The sequence below is a fragment of the Podarcis liolepis genome (genome assembly GCF_965112155.1).
Source record: "Podarcis liolepis genome assembly, chromosome: 6".
Taxonomy (NCBI): Eukaryota; Metazoa; Chordata; class Lepidosauria; order Squamata; family Lacertidae; genus Podarcis; species Podarcis liolepis.
In genome coordinates this window covers 42,808,969-42,826,914 of record NC_139559.1, presented here as the reverse complement: position 1 = coordinate 42,826,914, position 17,946 = coordinate 42,808,969, and the positions used below count along the sequence as shown (strand labels likewise).

At 44.9% G+C, this 17,946-nt stretch overlaps 1 protein-coding gene across 19 annotated transcripts in view; it reads left to right on the top strand.

The window, feature by feature from the left end:
• The window catches only part of ATP2B4 (ATPase plasma membrane Ca2+ transporting 4), a 166,076-nt gene that overhangs the window by 137,676 nt on the left and 10,454 nt on the right, over window positions 1–17,946 (top strand). For 10 of the 19 annotated variants that reach the window (XM_083508791.1, XM_083508808.1, XM_083508809.1 and 7 more), the window contains 2 exons: window positions 2,066–2,173; window positions 2,646–2,828. In XM_083508791.1, the coding sequence (XP_083364917.1) occupies window positions 2,066–2,173; window positions 2,646–2,828 (291 nt within the window). Of the gene's footprint in view, window positions 1–2,065; window positions 2,174–2,645; window positions 2,829–7,261; window positions 7,461–17,946 lie in introns of all 19 variants that reach the window. The other 9 variants (XM_083508797.1, XM_083508793.1, XM_083508794.1 and 6 more) reach the window with 2 other exon arrangements.

Below are 17,946 nucleotides of genomic sequence, written 5' to 3'. Positions count from 1 at the left end.
ACCAGGCCTTTGGCCAAGGCACAGTCTGACCCCCTCCTTCTGTAATCCTCACAGAACTCTAGCCCAATGGTTGCCAATAATTTGATTTTGAATTGATTTTAAAATGAATTGATTTTAGAATGTTGTGTTACTTTTATTGTTGTTAGCTGCTCTGAGCCCGGCCTCGGCTGGGGCGGGCGGGATATAAATAAAAAAATATTATTATTATTATTATTATTATTATTACTCGTGGGAAGGAGGACAGCTTAGCATGGAGAAAGATCTCTTCTCTGGAACCAGAAAGACAGTCTCCAGGTCATCTCCAGAGGTGCAAGGTCTGCAGCCAGACAGACTTGGAGGTTTTCACCTTTCTAAGAACCCAAGGGGTGGAGGAAGAGGCAGCATCAGTAGGCAAAGCAGAGAAAAAGAGTCCTCTTTCAGTCATAAGAACATAAGAGCCCTGGCGGCTCAGGCCATCATGTTCTCACGGTGGCCAATCAGATACCTATGGGAAAGCCCATGAGTGCAGCAGCATTCACCCTACTTGTGATTCCCAGGAACTGGTATTCAGAGTCAGATAGACTGGCTCCCTCGTGAGTGGAGAGGAATTGCTTTTCTCAGGATACCTCTGCTTTATTCCCACAGAGCAGACAGTTATATTTTAGTGTGTTCAGCCCACATAGACCTCACCCCCTGAATGCACTAGCCAACAGGAATGTTGCTTCAGCCCAAACACTGGGAGCAGGGGGGTCCCTCTGAGCTGTCAGAGGTCTTTCCCCTAGGGCACCTCTTCAAAGGTTTAGTACAGTTATGCCAGGGAGGACAGGGAGCCCAAGGGTTAGAGTCAAGGGAAGTCCAGGCAGTTCCATTTCCCACAAACTTGTGGGACATCATTCACAGGGAATAGGCCAAACCACCTAAGCCAAAATCTCGTCATCATTTTTGCAACAAGTTCTACCATGTATCAGCTGATGTTAATGCATGGCTTGGCTACACCCAAGGCAGATGCCCCAGTTACACCTCTCACATCTGAGGAACTCTTGCTTTCGGACTTAGATGAATTTCTGAAATGGACTGAAGTGGCTGGGGCCCTCAGTGCAGATGCTTCAAGGCACATTTTGCAGCTCTTGAGCCCACAGCTACATCCTCCAGCAGCCTTCACCTCTCTGAACCAATCCGATTGAGAAATACCTGGACACACGGTAGAGATGTCTTCCCTTCCAATGCCTTATAGTGGAATCTCACTGAAGAAAACTCTCATGGCTAGTCTGCTGGCTTTCATTATGCACATCAGGGCAATAATACACATTGAAGCTTGGATCTGATTGTGTGGGTCCAAGTTATGGCGCTCTGGTAACATGCCACTCAAACCAGTGATGAGGCTAATTTTTGTCGTACTTAACAAACTATGTTGATGCATTCAAGCATGACTCTCATAGAAACGGGCATAGAAATGGCCCCATGCTGTAGACGTGGTACAGTGGTACCTCGGGTTACATACGCTTCTGGTTACATACGCTTCTGGTTACAGACTCCGCTAACCCAGAAATAGTGCTTCAGGTTAAGAACTTTGCTTCAGGATGAGAACAGAAATCGTGCTCCAGCGGCGCAGCAGCAGCAGGAGGCCCCATTAGTTAAAGTGGTGCTCCAGGTTAAGAACAGTTTCAGGTTAAGTACGGACCTCCAGAACGAATTAAGTACTTAACCCGAGGTACCACTGTATTTACACCTTACATATGAGGTATCACCAATGCACTGGCCAAAGTTCCTTTTTCAGTTTTATGATATGAATAAGCACTTTTCTTATATGATGCAAGAAAGGGAGGGTCCCTTGAGTAGGTCTGAAAAATGACTTGGAGCCACCTTCTGTCCTTTGTCCAAAGCACACCCTGCACAAATGTAGCTAACTAGAACGTGACATGCAAGTTGTTGTATGTTTTTGTCTAGTAACATGCCATGAGTTACCTGAAGAAAATGTAAAGTGTACTGTTTTGGAAGGTAACAATTCTTTCTGTACCTCCATGGTTCTTTTTTTTTTTTAAACCAAAGCTGATCTGACTATGCTCTTTTTCCTCTTATGCCACAGATCATCATTGTAGAATTTGGTGGGAAGCCCTTCAGCTGTTCTGGACTCACCTTGAGCCAATGGTTCTGGTGTGTTTTCATTGGTGTTGGAGAGCTGCTTTGGGGACAGGTGAGCCTGAACAAGATATGGTCATGTTGTTAAAGGAAGGCTAAGCACCCGCCATACCTCTGAGTACACACTTTGCAGCTATGTGGGTGCAAAATTTGGTGATGCTGTTAATAGTCCAAAGTGCTTTATGAAGGCAAGACTCACCTCCAAAAGCATAGCAGTCTTTAAGCTTAGATCAAGGATGGGGAACCTGTGGCTTTCCAGATGTTGTTAAGTCTGCCTCTTTCATTAACCATTGATCATTCTGGCTGGGACTGATGGGAGTTGGAGTCCAACAACAAGTAGAGAGCCACAGGTTTTCCCAGTCCTGACCTTAGATGTCTGAGTTAAAGACCCAGGCTTTAAAGCAGAGAATGGTCAGTTCTGTGCTGCCACAGAACTGAGTGAATTAAGGAGGCATGATTGTCACAAACCAGACCCAAAATTGTACAAACCAGGGAGGAATTAACCTTGAGTGTCCTCTATGTCTCAGGTGATCAGCAGCATTCCAAACAAACAGCTGAAGTTCCTGAAGGAGGCAGGCCATGGCACTAACAAGGAGGATATTAATGATGAGGAGTTCACTGAGGGTCTAGATGAAATCGACCATGCTGAAATGGAGCTGCGGCGAGGACAGATTCTCTGGTTCCGGGGTCTCAACAGAATACAGACTCAGGTACAGTTTTCATTTCTCCCCTGCTAGGGACTTTTGACTGCCTCCATTGGCGACTCATAGCTGTGTCCTCTCCTGCCATAATCAGAGCCCATCCCAGTGAAAGCAGGGCTGCATGCCATGGAAAGGGATGTGCCATTCACACTGTTGGAAGAGTTGGGAATCAATGGCCTGAGCTAGTGGTGTTGATGTACATGCAGCTGAGCTGATGCACTCACCTGGGCTTTTTCTAAGCATCGGTGCTTGCTTCCAAGGCAAGTCTCTGCATGCAGAGGAAGAGATGGAGCATTTGATGCCAACCTTCTCTCCCTGCCTCTGTGATGCAATTCTTTGCAAACAAAAATAACAGTCCTGCTGAGCTATGCATGTGGTCATTGCTCAGAGTCCCACAATTTGCCTCCAGATCTTTACAGCCCCACTAAATATTTGAAAAAGGACAACCTATCTTGCTGTTGATTTAAACTAAATCCTTTGCCGCTTTTGCCATGGCCCTTAAAAGTGAACTTGGATAAAGCCATTACTTGTGGAGGATTCCACAAAAGGGAAGACCAAGCCCTTGTGAAATCAAGGGGAATGTGTTCGCCACCGTTCATGGACTTAGGCTGACAGCACAGCAGAGAGTTTCCTCCTTCTGGAGGAGCAAACACAGACCAGGCTGCAGATATTTCTGATGGTAAAAATAAATTCAGCCACTTCATTCATGGGCAGGTCCCCCTGAAGATTCCAGATGAAGATGAAGTTAACATTAACCATTCCTTGCAGATATATACACACAGAGACCATGATATTGCAAAAACTTGCATTGGCTTTCCAAGTTCCAGAACCTTTTCTTCATAAGTTATAAAATGTGTTTTGACAACTATTCACCGAAAACAAGGTTACAATAGTTGCGCAGACACTGTGACTCCAAGCACATTCTTAGATTCTGGATTCTTCTCAAGGAAGTGGCATTCACAGAACAGAAGTCAGCTGCAGTTTCATGTCTAGCAAAGGTTGCATCCACAATACATCAACTTTCATAAGGTGTAAGGACTGGCTGATTATTAAAAAATACCAGCAGCAACATTCATCTTCTTGAGCTTGTATAACCTGGCCTAGATTGTTGCTTTAAGATATTCTTTTAAGAAGAATATAAGGAAGGTTAGCTCCACTACTGTCTTTCAAATGAAATGGCTCTGACCTCACTTTTTGGGCTGTTTTTGCATATTGGGGTAATTAGTCATCTCAAGGCTATCCTAATGTAGCAACCTCATGCAACCAGCAATCATCACCAGTCTTAGACCCCATCTGCATTTAAATCAGTATCATTCCACTTTAAACGGCCATGGCTTTCCCCAAAGAATTCTGGGAACTGTGTTTCGTTAAGGCTGGCGAGGGTTGTTCAAAGACCCGTATTCCCCTCAGAGAGCTACGGTTCGCAGAGTTTCGCAGGGTAATGGATTGACTGTAATATCTCTCTGAATATTGTAGCTCTGTTGAGGTAATAGGAGTCTCCTAACAATGCTCACACCCTTCACAAACCACAGTTGCAATATAAAAACACAAAATACATACCATAATAACAAACAAAAATAATAACCCCTCCCACACAGTATTATTATTATTTTAATGGTATGATATTGCTATAAATATATAGGGCAGATGGGATTTTTTTTGTCATTACTCTGAGTTCAGTGATGAGAGTTTATTTCTGGGGCCTTCCTAACCACTGGTGACAACTCACTGTTGCATGATAGTTATTACCATTATACTAGAGATGCTGATATAGTGTCGCATAATTTTTATAAATCACTACCCTGGGCTCCTTTGGGAGGAAGGGTGAGATATATATTTAATAAATACAGATGAGGCGACACTAATTTCACTGTTTTCTTCCTTCTGCCTGCCAGGGGATGCACTAGTATTTAAAAGCCAAATCTAATGTATGGTGTATCCCAGTAAGCAGGAGAGATTGATGGGGAAGATAGAGCCAAAGGAGGAAGGGACAGAGGGCAAGTTGAGGACTGAGCTTTGTGGAATGGATGTCCTAAGTTAATGCTCAGCCCTTTCCTTGTATGCCTTGAAAAGTCACCGAAATTTGCTATTTGTCCAGTTGCTTGCCTCCATGATAGGAAACCAAGCCCTTGAAGGAGGCGAAATGATCTTGGGTGAATGTCTGCATGAGACCTGGATATGAGTTATATTTTACATGTATTTTACCATTGTGATCTGTGACCACCTGGAATGTGGTTCTTTGTACTGTGCATTGTTTTAAAAATATTGTTTTGATCCGCACACCCAAGTCACATGGAAAGGATGAAATGAAGACCGAACCTACTGAGTTTGCCAAAGGCTGCATGTGGGCATACAGTTTGACGCAGCATCTAGTTGTTTAAAGTTCTGATGCTGTCTTGTATCAGATGGGCAAGGTCACTGTTGCATGTCACTCACTGCCTAGGATGTTTCACTGTGAGTTCCAAGGAATGCAAAGACCCATTCTGGGTCAGAGTTGCGCATCACTTGAGGAGAAGTGTCTGTGTTTAGTTGCCTGTACTGGTCCACAACAAAGTCTTCAGAGGGAGAGCCGTTCAGTATCAGAAGTGCTCCTCTCTGTACTCCAGACATGGCAGATGATGGTAGGTACAACCAGACATAATATGGTATTGCAAAGTTTCCTGAACTGTAAGAAACCCTCATCAAGTCAATAAGGAAGAAGTGACCAGGTCAAGTGTGTGAAAGAGCTGTTTCACTGATGGAGCTTTGCATGTTCACTGAATGGACAACGCTGCCTGCTACAGCCAGCACTATGCAAATGTGAGACACCTTGAGTGGTTGTGGGTTTTTTTTTTAATATGTGATAAGTAATGTAGATCTAAGCAAACAAGCCTTGAACCTGGAAACCAAAGCTCCTGGTAATGCAGATTCTCCTATATCTGTCTTCCTTCAGGAAAACAGTGGGGATTCTTTTTACTGCTTGCATGATTAACCACTGAAACAGTCTGCATCCAGGATGCAATAGCCACAGTCCTTCCCTTCTGAGCAAAAGGCATTTCCAGCTGAGATAGAATGACTTGCCAGTGCTTAGAGCAACTGGAAGTTGTACCAGTGCAGCAGCTTTTTCTGCCCTTCCCTTTCCAAAACCAGGAATGATACAAAGACCACTTTCTGCTCTTGTGATACCTCTGCATGTTGCTGTGCCCTTTCTGCTTTGGGATGAATGGACAAGCTGCTGCTGCAATTAATTCCAGCTTGGTTGTTATGTGACTTGTTTCCTAATGTTGGCCAAACGAAATGACCCACTCTGATTCAGGGCCTGGACCTTGGCAATAAGCCTGGCTGGCACACACCACTCCTGGTTAGAGTTTTCTGCTATTGGCCCTTGGTGTCCCTTGGTGACATTTAGAACCCACCACACATCCACCACACATGTCAATGTGCAGGCTGCACTTTTGGGTCATTCAGACTTCGGCCTTCATGCTCCTTCTTCCCGCTGCCTTTATATAAGATTCCCACCACCTGCCATCTCACCTACACGTTTAAAATCAAAAGTGGTTTGACTACACCAGAGGTGGTAAACTTGTGGTCTTGCAGATGTTATTGGACTTCAACTCCCATCAGCCCCAGCCAACATGGCCAGTGGTCAGAGTCATGGGAGTTGTAGTTCATCAGAGGTGCCCCATACCTGTTATAGTCAAATGCATGTGATGAAACTCGGGCAACACCTAGGAATAGTGATTTGTAACAGAGTTGTGGTGTGGTGTGCATATAAATATGCTTAATAAATTTGTCCCTCCCCTGCCACTTCAGTTACTCTGCAGGTGCACATTTATCCTTTGCAAAATGTGCATCTGGAGCTCTGAAGAGGGGTGGGTAAGTCGCTTTGGGATGAATTGAGGCAGGACAGTAAGAGGCCAGGGAAGAGGTTTTTTAATACTTACCTAACAAATTTATACGCTGCCCATCCATGTAAATAATAACAATTCCAGGGCAGGCTACAGGAACCAGGCTTAAAAACAACAACAAAACCAACAGATGGAATATAAACACCAGAATAAAAGTAGGAGTTAGGCTTCCCTCCTGCAATTTCTCCACTACACATTGCCCCATCTTGACACTCCACAGCAACCAAGATGTAGACCTGCAAAGTTTCATTATATGCATTTGCACATAACACGTAGTTGGACCCTAAAATACTGCACCTGCTGCAAACACAGGAATAATTGGGGAAGAGAAAGGAGATGGCTGGGAGCTCTTGGCTGAGGGGCTCTACGTTTTGGATGAACTGCTGAAACTGTTTACGGGGATGTCTTGGGTTTTTCCTCTTTCCCCTTCCACTTTGGTTCCTTACTGTTTGTATCTGTATCCTTTGTCTGCCCGGTTTCCCCTTCCAACTCTCCCAGTTCCTTTTCCTCTTTTGAATGTGGGACAAAGCTATCTTACTCTCTGATTCTTTGCAGATGGACGTAGTTTACACATTCCAGACCGGCGCCTCCTCTTTACAGGGAGCCCTCAGGAGACAGCCTTCCATCGTGAGCCAACACCACGATGTAAAAAATGTTTCTAGCCCAACCCATGTAGCTCTTTCCTCCGTCAATTCCACTCCCACCACTTCTGCTGCTGCTGCTGCTGTTGCTGCTGCATCTCCTCCTGCGGGCAGTGAGTGATAGTCTATTCAATGCATGACTTCCTAATAACCACCAAAGGGCACTCGCACAGACCTAACCAAACCTGTTCTCTTTCCCTTTTCTTTTAACCTATAACTTGATTCATGGTTTCTTGTCTTGAGAACTGGGAGGAAGTGCGGGAAAAAGCCATTCTGTTTATATATTATATACAACTTTTTTAAAGTTCTTGCATCTTTTAACTTTTAGTTCTTTCTGGTTCTTTTTTCTGTTTGTTTGTTTTTATCTCCTACTCTATTGCAACTTTTTGTCTTTCTCCTCCTTGCAGGACAGAATTATGACTCCCATATTTGGGTACCCAGAAAGTTTGATGCTCTTATTAGGGGGACAGCAGAGGGGAGGGGTAGTTTAGTTATCAGCCACAGCTAAATATAGAGGTGGGCAAATGTCTCTGTCTTGCTTTCAACAGGAAGTGCTCCTGCTGATATTATTTTCCTCCTACTCTAATCGTAATTTCATAGAATTCATAGAATTGTAGAGTTGGAAGGGACCATGAGGGTCATCTAGTCCAATGCCCTGCAATGCAGGAATCTTTCACTCAACATAGGGCTTGAAGCCATGACCCTGAAATTAAGAGTCTCATGCTCTATCAGCTGAGCTATTCAGGGATTAATTGAAAGCAGCATTTGCCCTTGAAGGGTTCTGGAAGGCTTAGGCTACAATCTTGTGCACCTTTACTTGGTAATAAGCCTTATTGCACTCAATGGAAATTACTGTGGAATAAACATGCTTCAGATTAGGCAGTTAGCACCTGACTCTCATTCAGATCAGGAGAAGGTCTCGGGGTAGCAGGCTTAGCACCATCAGTTTCAAGATTTTGTTTGGTTCTCCATCAAGGCTAATATTATCAGGTAGGACTGATAAAGTCTGCTGGTGCTGTTGAGTCCTTAGGCACTTCTGAGAATGATAGATCAGGCCTCCTCTTCTATGCAAACATCTCATTCCTTTAAAAATAAAATAGGGGTGCATATATAATATGTTCTGTCACCATACAGATGAAGCATAGCATAGATGCTCTTGATTTGGAAGAATCTCTTGTAATCAACACTGAGCTATTATTGGGGTGGGATTTCAGTCATCTAAAACCGGGAGCTTGTTTTAGCACTCTATAGCATATCATGTAATCTGCGTAAAATCCACAGCCTTTTAGTTTATGTCAGTGTGCTGCTGGTTCACAGAGACTTATGTGGGTCTTCTGTTTTAGTTAGACTTCCAAGCCAGACTTAAGTCCTTTATTGAAGCTAAACTTTGTGTTCTGCTTCTACACTGGAATAGACTTTGCCTGTGTGCACAAAATTGGGTGGCTTAGTTGTTTAGAAATTGGATTTCTACAAATGCAGGCATTGGTCCAGTTCACATATTGCAGCAACCCATAAATGATTTCCTATGAATGCACCTTTCTGGGCATGAACCCTGTCTTAGCATTATGTCCAAACCAGGGATTATGGTTTCTTACAAAATATATATATAGTTGATCCAAGAACAAATGTTGGCCTCCCGTGGTTTGTTGGGAGTGAAAGAAACCACAATTCCTAGTTCAAATGTAACTCGTAAATCCAGGGATCATGGCTTTTTTTTCTCTCCAAGTGAAAGCAAGGAGGAGCAAAGTGACCCAGATTGGTGTGTTTATGGTAAACCAATAATGTGGTGTGTCAAAGAGCGCATTAACTTTTCCTGCGCAAAGAGATGGCAGGTGTGAAAAGATGGTATACAAAATAATATTTACATAAAACAGCAGTTACTAATTTTTCTCATTCATCTGGGGCAGTCATTTATGTGCTTTGCTGTACTATAAATAATATACATATATTGCCCAGAAAGGTTATCTTTAAAACACACACACACACACACACACACACACACACACACACATACACATCTATGCTTCTAGAGTAGCCTTCCCCAATCTGCTGTTCTCCAAATGTTTTGAACTACAACTCCCATCACACCTGACTGTTGGCCATGCTACCTGAGGCTGATGGGAGCCGGAGTCCCAAACAAAAGTCTGGAGGGCACCAGGTTGGGGAAAGCTGATTTAGAATAATACATTTTTCCCCATGTTAAGAGGTGCTGTCCAATATTTATTGCTCTCCAGCATTTATTTATTTATTGATTTGCTTGCTTTAATCTCCTTTCTTTTTGACCAGTGTTTCAAGGAGGAGAATTTTCCTAATCATTTACATTTTGCACGTAGCCAACACTGACATTTTTATTTTTATGCATACCCCGGGGTTTCTGAAGAAGTGCAGCTGTTGCCATTTACTTATCTATATGTGCATCCATGTAATAGTTTATTAAAAAGAATATGCTCAGGTTATATGCATCACATTCAGCAAAAGAAGCTGCCAACAGTGGCAGTGTGCCAACAGCACACAAAATAGTACTTCTTAATTTTTATCTGATTGAAGAGGGCTTGATAGGAAAAAGAAAGTGTAACATCTGTGTGGATAGCATGGTTTCTTGTTCTATAACAACTGCATCAAAAACTATCCTTTTCCTTTTTGGACTACCTATGCAGTTTCCTACTTGACTTCTGCTACTCTTTAAAGCTACATCTCTCTCTCTCTCTCTCCTTCTTTCTCTTAATACCTGGTGGAAAGTTCTACAGTGTTTAAAGTCACCAGTCCCAAAATGCTGTGTTCGTGAAGGCTGATTGGTTTAGAAAAGGAAGAGCTCATGAGTACATGAAAAGGGGTGGGTGGTGTGTCCATATCTCTATGGTTTGCTTATTGTAGACCATGTGAAAGGATTCCCGGTTCATTTCAAGAAAGAAGAGGTAAGATTCTAAAGGAACTATGGCTTGCCAAGTGCTCAGAAGGTAGCTAAAGAACATATATCCTATTTCCTTCCACTCGGAAGAAAGAGGGAAATGCTTCTGTTTTCACCCTGTTTGTTAATAACCCAGCCCTGAGCAGACAGCAGCAGAACTGAATCAATTAGCATAGATCAGTGTTTCCCAACCTTTTTTGGGCAAAGGCACACTTGTTTCATGAAAAAAATCTCGAGGCACACCACCATTACAGCCCCGTGACGTCAGCGCGCAGCTTCACGCCGGGAGGGACATGAATTGCTAGCAAATTACATAATCACCTCCTTGAGGGCTGGCTCATCTTCTCCGAAGGCAGAACCCCATTAATTAACAGCACAGACTCACACCATAGCCAAGACGAGGGGGGGAAACCTCAGTCATGCACAGTCATGCACATGTGGGGGCTAAATGAGGACGAAGACCGGGCAGAGAGCAGGGTTCAAATCACCCCACCTGGCCAGGACAATCCCTGGGTGCTCCCTTGGGCCACTCGCCTGACCCACCTCACAGGGCTGTTGTTGCGAGGATAACACGGGGAGAACCACGCGCGCCCCCGGGAGCTCCTTGGAGGAGAAAGCGGGCGATGAATGCAATGCACAAAATATATGAGAGGCGACCAGGTTTTGCAGGTGAGGGGCCCCCGCCAGCCTCCGCTTCCAACACCCGGCGCAACGACGCCGAAGTTTCCCCCCGGGCTCGGCTCGGGGAGCAGCTCCCCCCCGGCTCCCCTTCGCCCTCCCGGCTCTCTCTGCCGCTCCGCCTCCGCGGGGATCCCCGGGCTCCATCCTGCCGCCTGATCTCCGCGGGGGCACAGGCAGGCTGCGCGGGGTCTGCGCGGAAGAGCCCCTGCCCACCCGGCCGCCGCCGCTGCGCTCATTCCATGGCCGGGAGAAGAGCGCTTCAAACAAAATGCCCGGCCCGCCAGGCCACGCTGGGAAACGTAGTTTGCGCACCCCGCGCGGGCGCGGAGCCCAAGGGCGAGGGGACTACGGATCCCGGCAGCCCCTGCGCCGGGGACGGAGGGGGAGAGGCCGGGTGCAGGGATGGAGGGACGGGTGGGCGAGCGAGTGAGTGAGTGGCAGCCGCCAAGCCTTGGAAGGGCCTCCGCGGAGGAGGAGGAGGGAGGCGCAGAGCGGGAGGGAGGGAACCCCAGGGGTCATCTAGTGACGGCGCCCCAATTGAAAATTTGACTTTAAAAAAAAAATCTTTCGAATTTTTTAATTTTTCCCGCGGCACACCAGGCAACATCTCGCGGCACACTAGTGTGCCGCGGAACAGTGGTTGGGAAACACTGGCATAGATCACACTAATTGATTGTTCTCTTGGTGATGGATCTGATTATTACATGTGTTACAAAATACAAAACTTCTTTTCAGGAAGCTTTGCCATTAGCCTTTTTCAGTGCTTTTTTCCCCTGGGGGTATGCAGGGGTACGCATACCCCTAAACATTTTGTGAATCTAAGTTTGGCCTCATCAAGGGGCAGTATTTCAATATGAGTAGGAAAATGAGAGTACCCCTAAACATTTTTTAGGGGGGAAAGGCACTGGCCTTTTTAGAGGTTCCTATTAGGACCAAAAGGCAGGAAATAAATAATTTGATACACTTTCTACCTGTGCTTCATCTGTAGCATGCACACCTTTGGCATAGGTGAAGTAAAGTACTTTACCCTCTGACATGTACTAGGTCAGTGGTAAAAGATGCAGAATGCTTTATTTTAAATATGGAACCCATGGAGGGAGGGAAGGAGGTCTGAAGGTTTGTAAGAACCTTTTATTTTAATGTTTGAAATGGTTAAAGTTAAAATGTAGAAAACTATGTAAAACGAAAACAAAAAAAATTAATTAAAGACGTACTAGGCCAGTATCCCAGATTTTTCCATATCAGTTAGTCTACCTACATGAACTGACTGGGCAGCCTAATGAAGCTGCGTGAGGATATTTGGTGTGTGTGGTTTTTAAAATAAAAATAAAAATTGAAAGGCAGTCTGAAGTGAAAACCCTTGTCCTTGAGGAACTTTTTCTTTCTACTATTATAGAACTACTCAAGCAGGTGGACTCAAATAGACAGCATGTAAAGCCAAACAAATAAAGAGGTCCCAATGGCTGTGGATCCTAAATTTATACAGTGGTGCCTCGCAAGACGAAAAGAATCCGTTCTGTGATTCTCTTCGTCTAGCGGTTTTTTCGTCTTGCGAAGCAAGCCCATTGAAGGATTAGCGGATTATCGCTATTAGCGGCTTTTAGCGGCTTATCTGCTGATCGGATCAGCTGATAAGTGGCTTACCGGCTTAGAAAAAGGGGGGAAACCAGCAGGAACTCACAAGACATTGTCGTCTTGCGAAGCAAGCCCATAGGAAATTCGTTTTGCGAAGCACCTCCAAAACGGAAAACTCTTTCGTCTAGCGAGTTTTCCGTCTTGCGAGGCATTCGTCTTGCGGGGCACCACTGTATAAGTTACTGTAATGTTGGCTAAAGTCAGGGTTTTTTTTCAGCCGGAACTCAGTTCCGTCACCTCTCAGGTGGGCACCATTGCCATTATAAGAGAACAAGGGAGGCGTTCGTGATGAGTTCCAGCACCTCTTTTTCTAGAGAAATAGCACTGGCTAAAGTTAACTTTATGATCATTCATTCAAGTTCTTGGATAGAAATGGTTTTTTTTTTCCCCAACCACTTCTAAAAAGTCATTGTGTCCTCCACCACCCCATAATATTAAAAAGAAGAGGAGCCTGCATGCAAAATGCATGGGAGTGTTGAGATGAGGTCTTGGTTACAATAACCTATTCTCAAAAAGTAACGGAAGTGCAACTGAAGCTACAGGAACACGCAGCTTCAAGATTCCTGGTTCTGAGTGATCTAATAACTAAAGCTACCATTGACTTTAATTATTCTGGTACTATTGATCAAGCTCTGTGTCCTTTTGCTTGTAGTAGTTTTGGTGCCCCACCCCTTTTAACCATCAAGAGAGTTAGAAGAGTCCTATTTTTAAGTTCGGCTTCAGCTGCTTGATCCTCGCTGTGAGCATGAACATACAAAGAGTCTCCTGGATCAGGCCAATGGCCCATCTAGTCCAGCATCCTGTTTTCACAGTGGCCAACCAGATGCCTGTGGGAAGCCTGCAAGCTGGACATGAGCGCAACAGCTCTCTGCCCACCTGCAGTTTCCAGCAACTGGTATTCCAAGGCATCATGCCTCTGACAGAAGATGTGGAACATAGCCATCAATGGCCTTGCCCTCCATGAATGCTCTCTCACCCATCCAAGTTGGTGGCCATCACTGCTTCCTGTTGGAGCAAGTTCCATAGTTCAACTCTGCACAGCGCAAGGAAGTGCTTTCTTTTATCTGCCTTCAATCTTCCAACATTCAGCTTCAACAGATGTTCATGAGTTAGGAAGATAATACATCTCACCATAGTGGAGAAGACTATCTTTCTTTTTACATGTCAGGATTTTGTTATATATTTATAGCTCTTTGCCCATGAAACTGACCCAGGTCTGCTTCAGGGGGCAGAGGAGGATAAAAGGCGAGTGTTCCCATAATGAGCAAAGCCAATTCAAGGAGAAGAGGAGCCAAATGTGGCTGATCTCTCAACTGAACCAGTGGAGCGGCCCTGCAAACCTTCTGTTCCTCCCTCTTCTACAAACTGATATATAATGGCTACTGCCAGATGATGGTGGGCCTGCCTCCTTCCCCCCCTCCTTAGTAGCCAGATGGAATGGCTGCTTCAGGTGACCAAAGAACAAAGTCGTCTTTCTTTTTAATAGGGTGGTGATGATTATGAGCCATGACAGCAGAATATGTCTCTGGTTGTGTGATCTTGAGAACAGTCAACAGGTGATGGTTGGCACAGACTATGCCATGCTGCTCCAGCAGAGACTGAATGCTAGATCAGGACTGATTCTATGAGGCAGTTCTTAAAATCAGTTTATACTCAGAGTAGCAATCCTGAGGCCATGACCTTACAAGCCCCCTCGCCCAGCTTGTCCGGAGTTTTGGGCTGGGTTGCCATCAGTATGCTGATGACACCCAACTCTATCTGTTGATGGATGGCCATCCTGACTCTGCCCCAGACACACTGACCAGATGTCTGGAAGCTGTGGCTGGATGGTTACGTGGGAGCCGGTTGAAGTTAAATCCTTCGAAGACAGAGGTCCTCTGACTGGGGCGGGACGATGTGGGATCGAGGGGGCAACTCCCATCTCTTGCGGGGGTGCAATTAGTGCCAGCACCGTCCGTTAAGAGTTTGGGTGTAATCTTCGATACCTCCCTCTCTATGGAGGCGCAGATTACAGCTATAACAAAGGCGGCATTTTTTCATCTCCGCCAAGCTAAGCAGTTGGCCCCTTATCTCTCTCGCCCTGACCTAGCCACTGTGATCCATGCGACGGTCACCTCCAGACTGGATTATTGTAACTCGCTCTACGTGGGGCTGCCCTTGAGACTGACCCAGAAACTCCAGCGGGTGCAGAATGCCGCGGCGAGACTCCTTATGGGGTCTTCGCTGCGAGATCACATTCATCCGGTACTATACCAGCTGCACTGGCTCCCGGTGGAGTACAGGATCAGGTTTAAGGTGCTGGTTTTAACCTTTAAAGCCCTATACGGCCTAGGACCCTCGTACCTACGGGACTGCCTCTCCTGGTATGCCCCACAGAGAAACCTACGGTCTGCAAATAATAACATCCTCAAGGTCCCAGGCCTCAGAGAGGTTAGGCTGGCCTCAACTAGAGCCAGGGCCTTCTCGGCTGCGGCTCCAATCTGGTGGAATGCTCTGTCACAAGAGACTAGGGCCCTGCAGGACCTGACATCTTTCCGCAGTGCCTGCAAGACAGAGTTGTTCCGCCAGGCCTTTGGTCAGGGCGCAGCCTGACTCCCTCCTCTGGCAACCTGCACAGAATTTTGCTTAATTGGTTGCCATCAATTTGATTTAATTAATTTTTATAATGAAATATTTTTAGATTGTGTGACTATTTGACTGTTTGATTATTTGATTGTTGTTAGCCGCCCTGAGCCCGGCTTCGGCTGGGGAGGGCGGGATATAAATAAAATTTATTATTATTATTATTATTATTATTATTATTATTATTATTATTATTCAGTGGACAGTATATCCTTGCTGGCACAACAGATAGCATGATTCAGAGTTACTTGTTGCAAAGTTACTGTGACATTTTGTTGTGATAAGCAAAACATTCAGCTGCAACATAGCACAGAGAACCATTCTGGCAAGATGCAGAACTTTGCAATGAATAGTAGATAGGTAGCCGTGTTGGTCTGCCATAGTCAAAATAAAAAAATTCCTTCCAGTAGCACCTTAAAGACCAACTAAGTTAGTTCTTGGTATGAGCTTTCGTGTGCATGCACACTTCTTCAGATACACCTTCTTCACACTTCTTCAGATACACCTTCTTCAGTGTATCTGAAGAAGTGTGCATGCACACGAAAGCTCATACCAAGAACTAACTTAGTTGGTCTTTAAGGTGCTACTGGAAGGAATTTTTTTATTTTGCAATGAATACAAAATGAAGTTGGCAGCATGAGCAAACACAAGCGGAGTCAACTTGAGTTCCTTTTAGTTCAGAAAGAATGGTAGGGAAACCTGATCCTGGCTGAATAAGGAGGCCAGTCAGAGGAATCTTAACATTCCTCTACCTGCATAGAACATCTCTAGTATTTGAACTCAGTGCAGACCAAACTGCTTTTGATTTTGTCAGGAGTCATTCAGTTCATTAAAATAAAAAAGGGTTGGAGTATCACCTTCCATTCCTTGGCAGCAACAAAATTCATGAAGTTCAACAAATGCCTCTTCAGGTATTCAAAGTAATATGTGAGGGGTCAAACCGGATGAGGGTGCACAGAACCCAGACCACTCCCAACACCTCTGTGTACCAGCCCTGCCCTTTGCATAGTTAGTGCAGGGGTTGAGTGGAATGCAGTTAGACTTCTCCCCATGACTGGGCATCCTGTACAGTGGGAGTTCCTTGTCAGAGAGAGGATTTCCATTGCATTCAGCTCAACTCTGTTAGAATTGCCCTTTAGACCTTTGGCACCAAACACGTGATCAAGAGAAGAGAGGGTGTGAGGGGCGCATGCACACCTATTTCAAACACCTAAAGAGGGGCTAGCATCTTGAGACGAACCGGGACATAGGAAACAACTTAGTTCAAAGGTGCCATGTAGCTAGGCTCAGGGCAGCATATTTCCCAGCCATATCTTGTGTGCTGGCCCCTCCTTCCCCTCAGCAAAGTGCAGAAGAGAAATAGCAATATGCAATGGCGAAGCATCATATGGGAGAACAGTGTTGAAAACTCCTGCAAATATCTTCCCCAGCCCCAATCAGGTATTTCATTAAGCAGAGGTCCAGAACCCGGACTGTGGGCCAGGGTGAGTTCTACCTGTTGTGCCTCCATTAGAACCTGCCCCTTCCTGACACCAGTTAGGAGAGGAGAAGCAACAAGCAGTATTTCAGTACACAAAGCATTCAGGGTATGCATAGCTCCAACCACAGTTCAAGTTGCATTACCTCCTGTTGTATAGACCTCTCACACATGTAAGATGTGTTAATTCAGTGGTCTACTACAAATGTTTGAGAGCACTCTACAAAGCTTCCACCCCACCCCCTTCATAGTGTAAAAACTTCCTTTATTTAGAGATCCGATGGTGAGAACCGGAAGCATAACCTACATGTTAATAGCAGATACATGTTGCTTCCTTTGCATTCAAAGTTACAAATAACTGTATTTAAAAGAGGGAGTGGGGATTCCTCCCCCTGGTTGATAAATAGGTAGTTATTTGGACCTGTTATTAATTAGAATGGTGTTTTTTTAAGGTACTAATTGTGAGCCATCTCTGCATAAAATACAAATTACATTGTGATATATTATACTGTTGGGATGCATTTTATGCATTATGCTTTGCGGAAAGTAATATACTTATTCATATTTCATACCTGTATGATTAGACTGGGGAACCGCAAGTTCTGATCATCACACTTCCATGTTTGTGTTGGTTTGTCTGGGTAAGCGTGACTTTCACAAAAATATGCTTCATCCTGTAAAGGGAAGATGTCTCAACTCCATTGTTCTGGAAATGTGATTTGCACTTTACTCATGTGACCGAGCAAACTGTGATTGAAATGGGAATTGGAGGGATAGGCATGCCCTGCGTTTGAGTCTGAGACTTTCTAAGCAGTCAAAGGAAATTAGCATTGATATTTTGCTACCAAATGTGCTTAGAGCTACAGACGTTGCTGTTAAAGAGCCATCTGTGTAGAAGCCTAGTTTCTTAGCTATGTTTGGGAATCGAAAGCTCAGTTTTTCTTTCTTACCAAGACTCTCTGCACCAGAAAAGTGAGCTGGAGAAGAGATAGTCTAGTCTGTGATCAGCCAAAATTGCCCATATGGCTACACGCTGAATGTCCTTTCCTTAGGCTTCTTTTTTGTGTGAGGGTTTCCACAAGCCAAGAACACTGAACCGGCTCCTGTACTGAGCAGCTGGATGCTAGGAAAGCAAGGGCAGGGGAACCGTGGCCCTCCAGCAGTTGCTGAACTGATATCTTTCATGAGCCCCATCCAGCAGAGCCAATAGTTAAGAATGGTAGGAGTTGTAGTCCAATAGCATTTGGAGGGCCACAGTTCCCCACGCCTTCAGAGC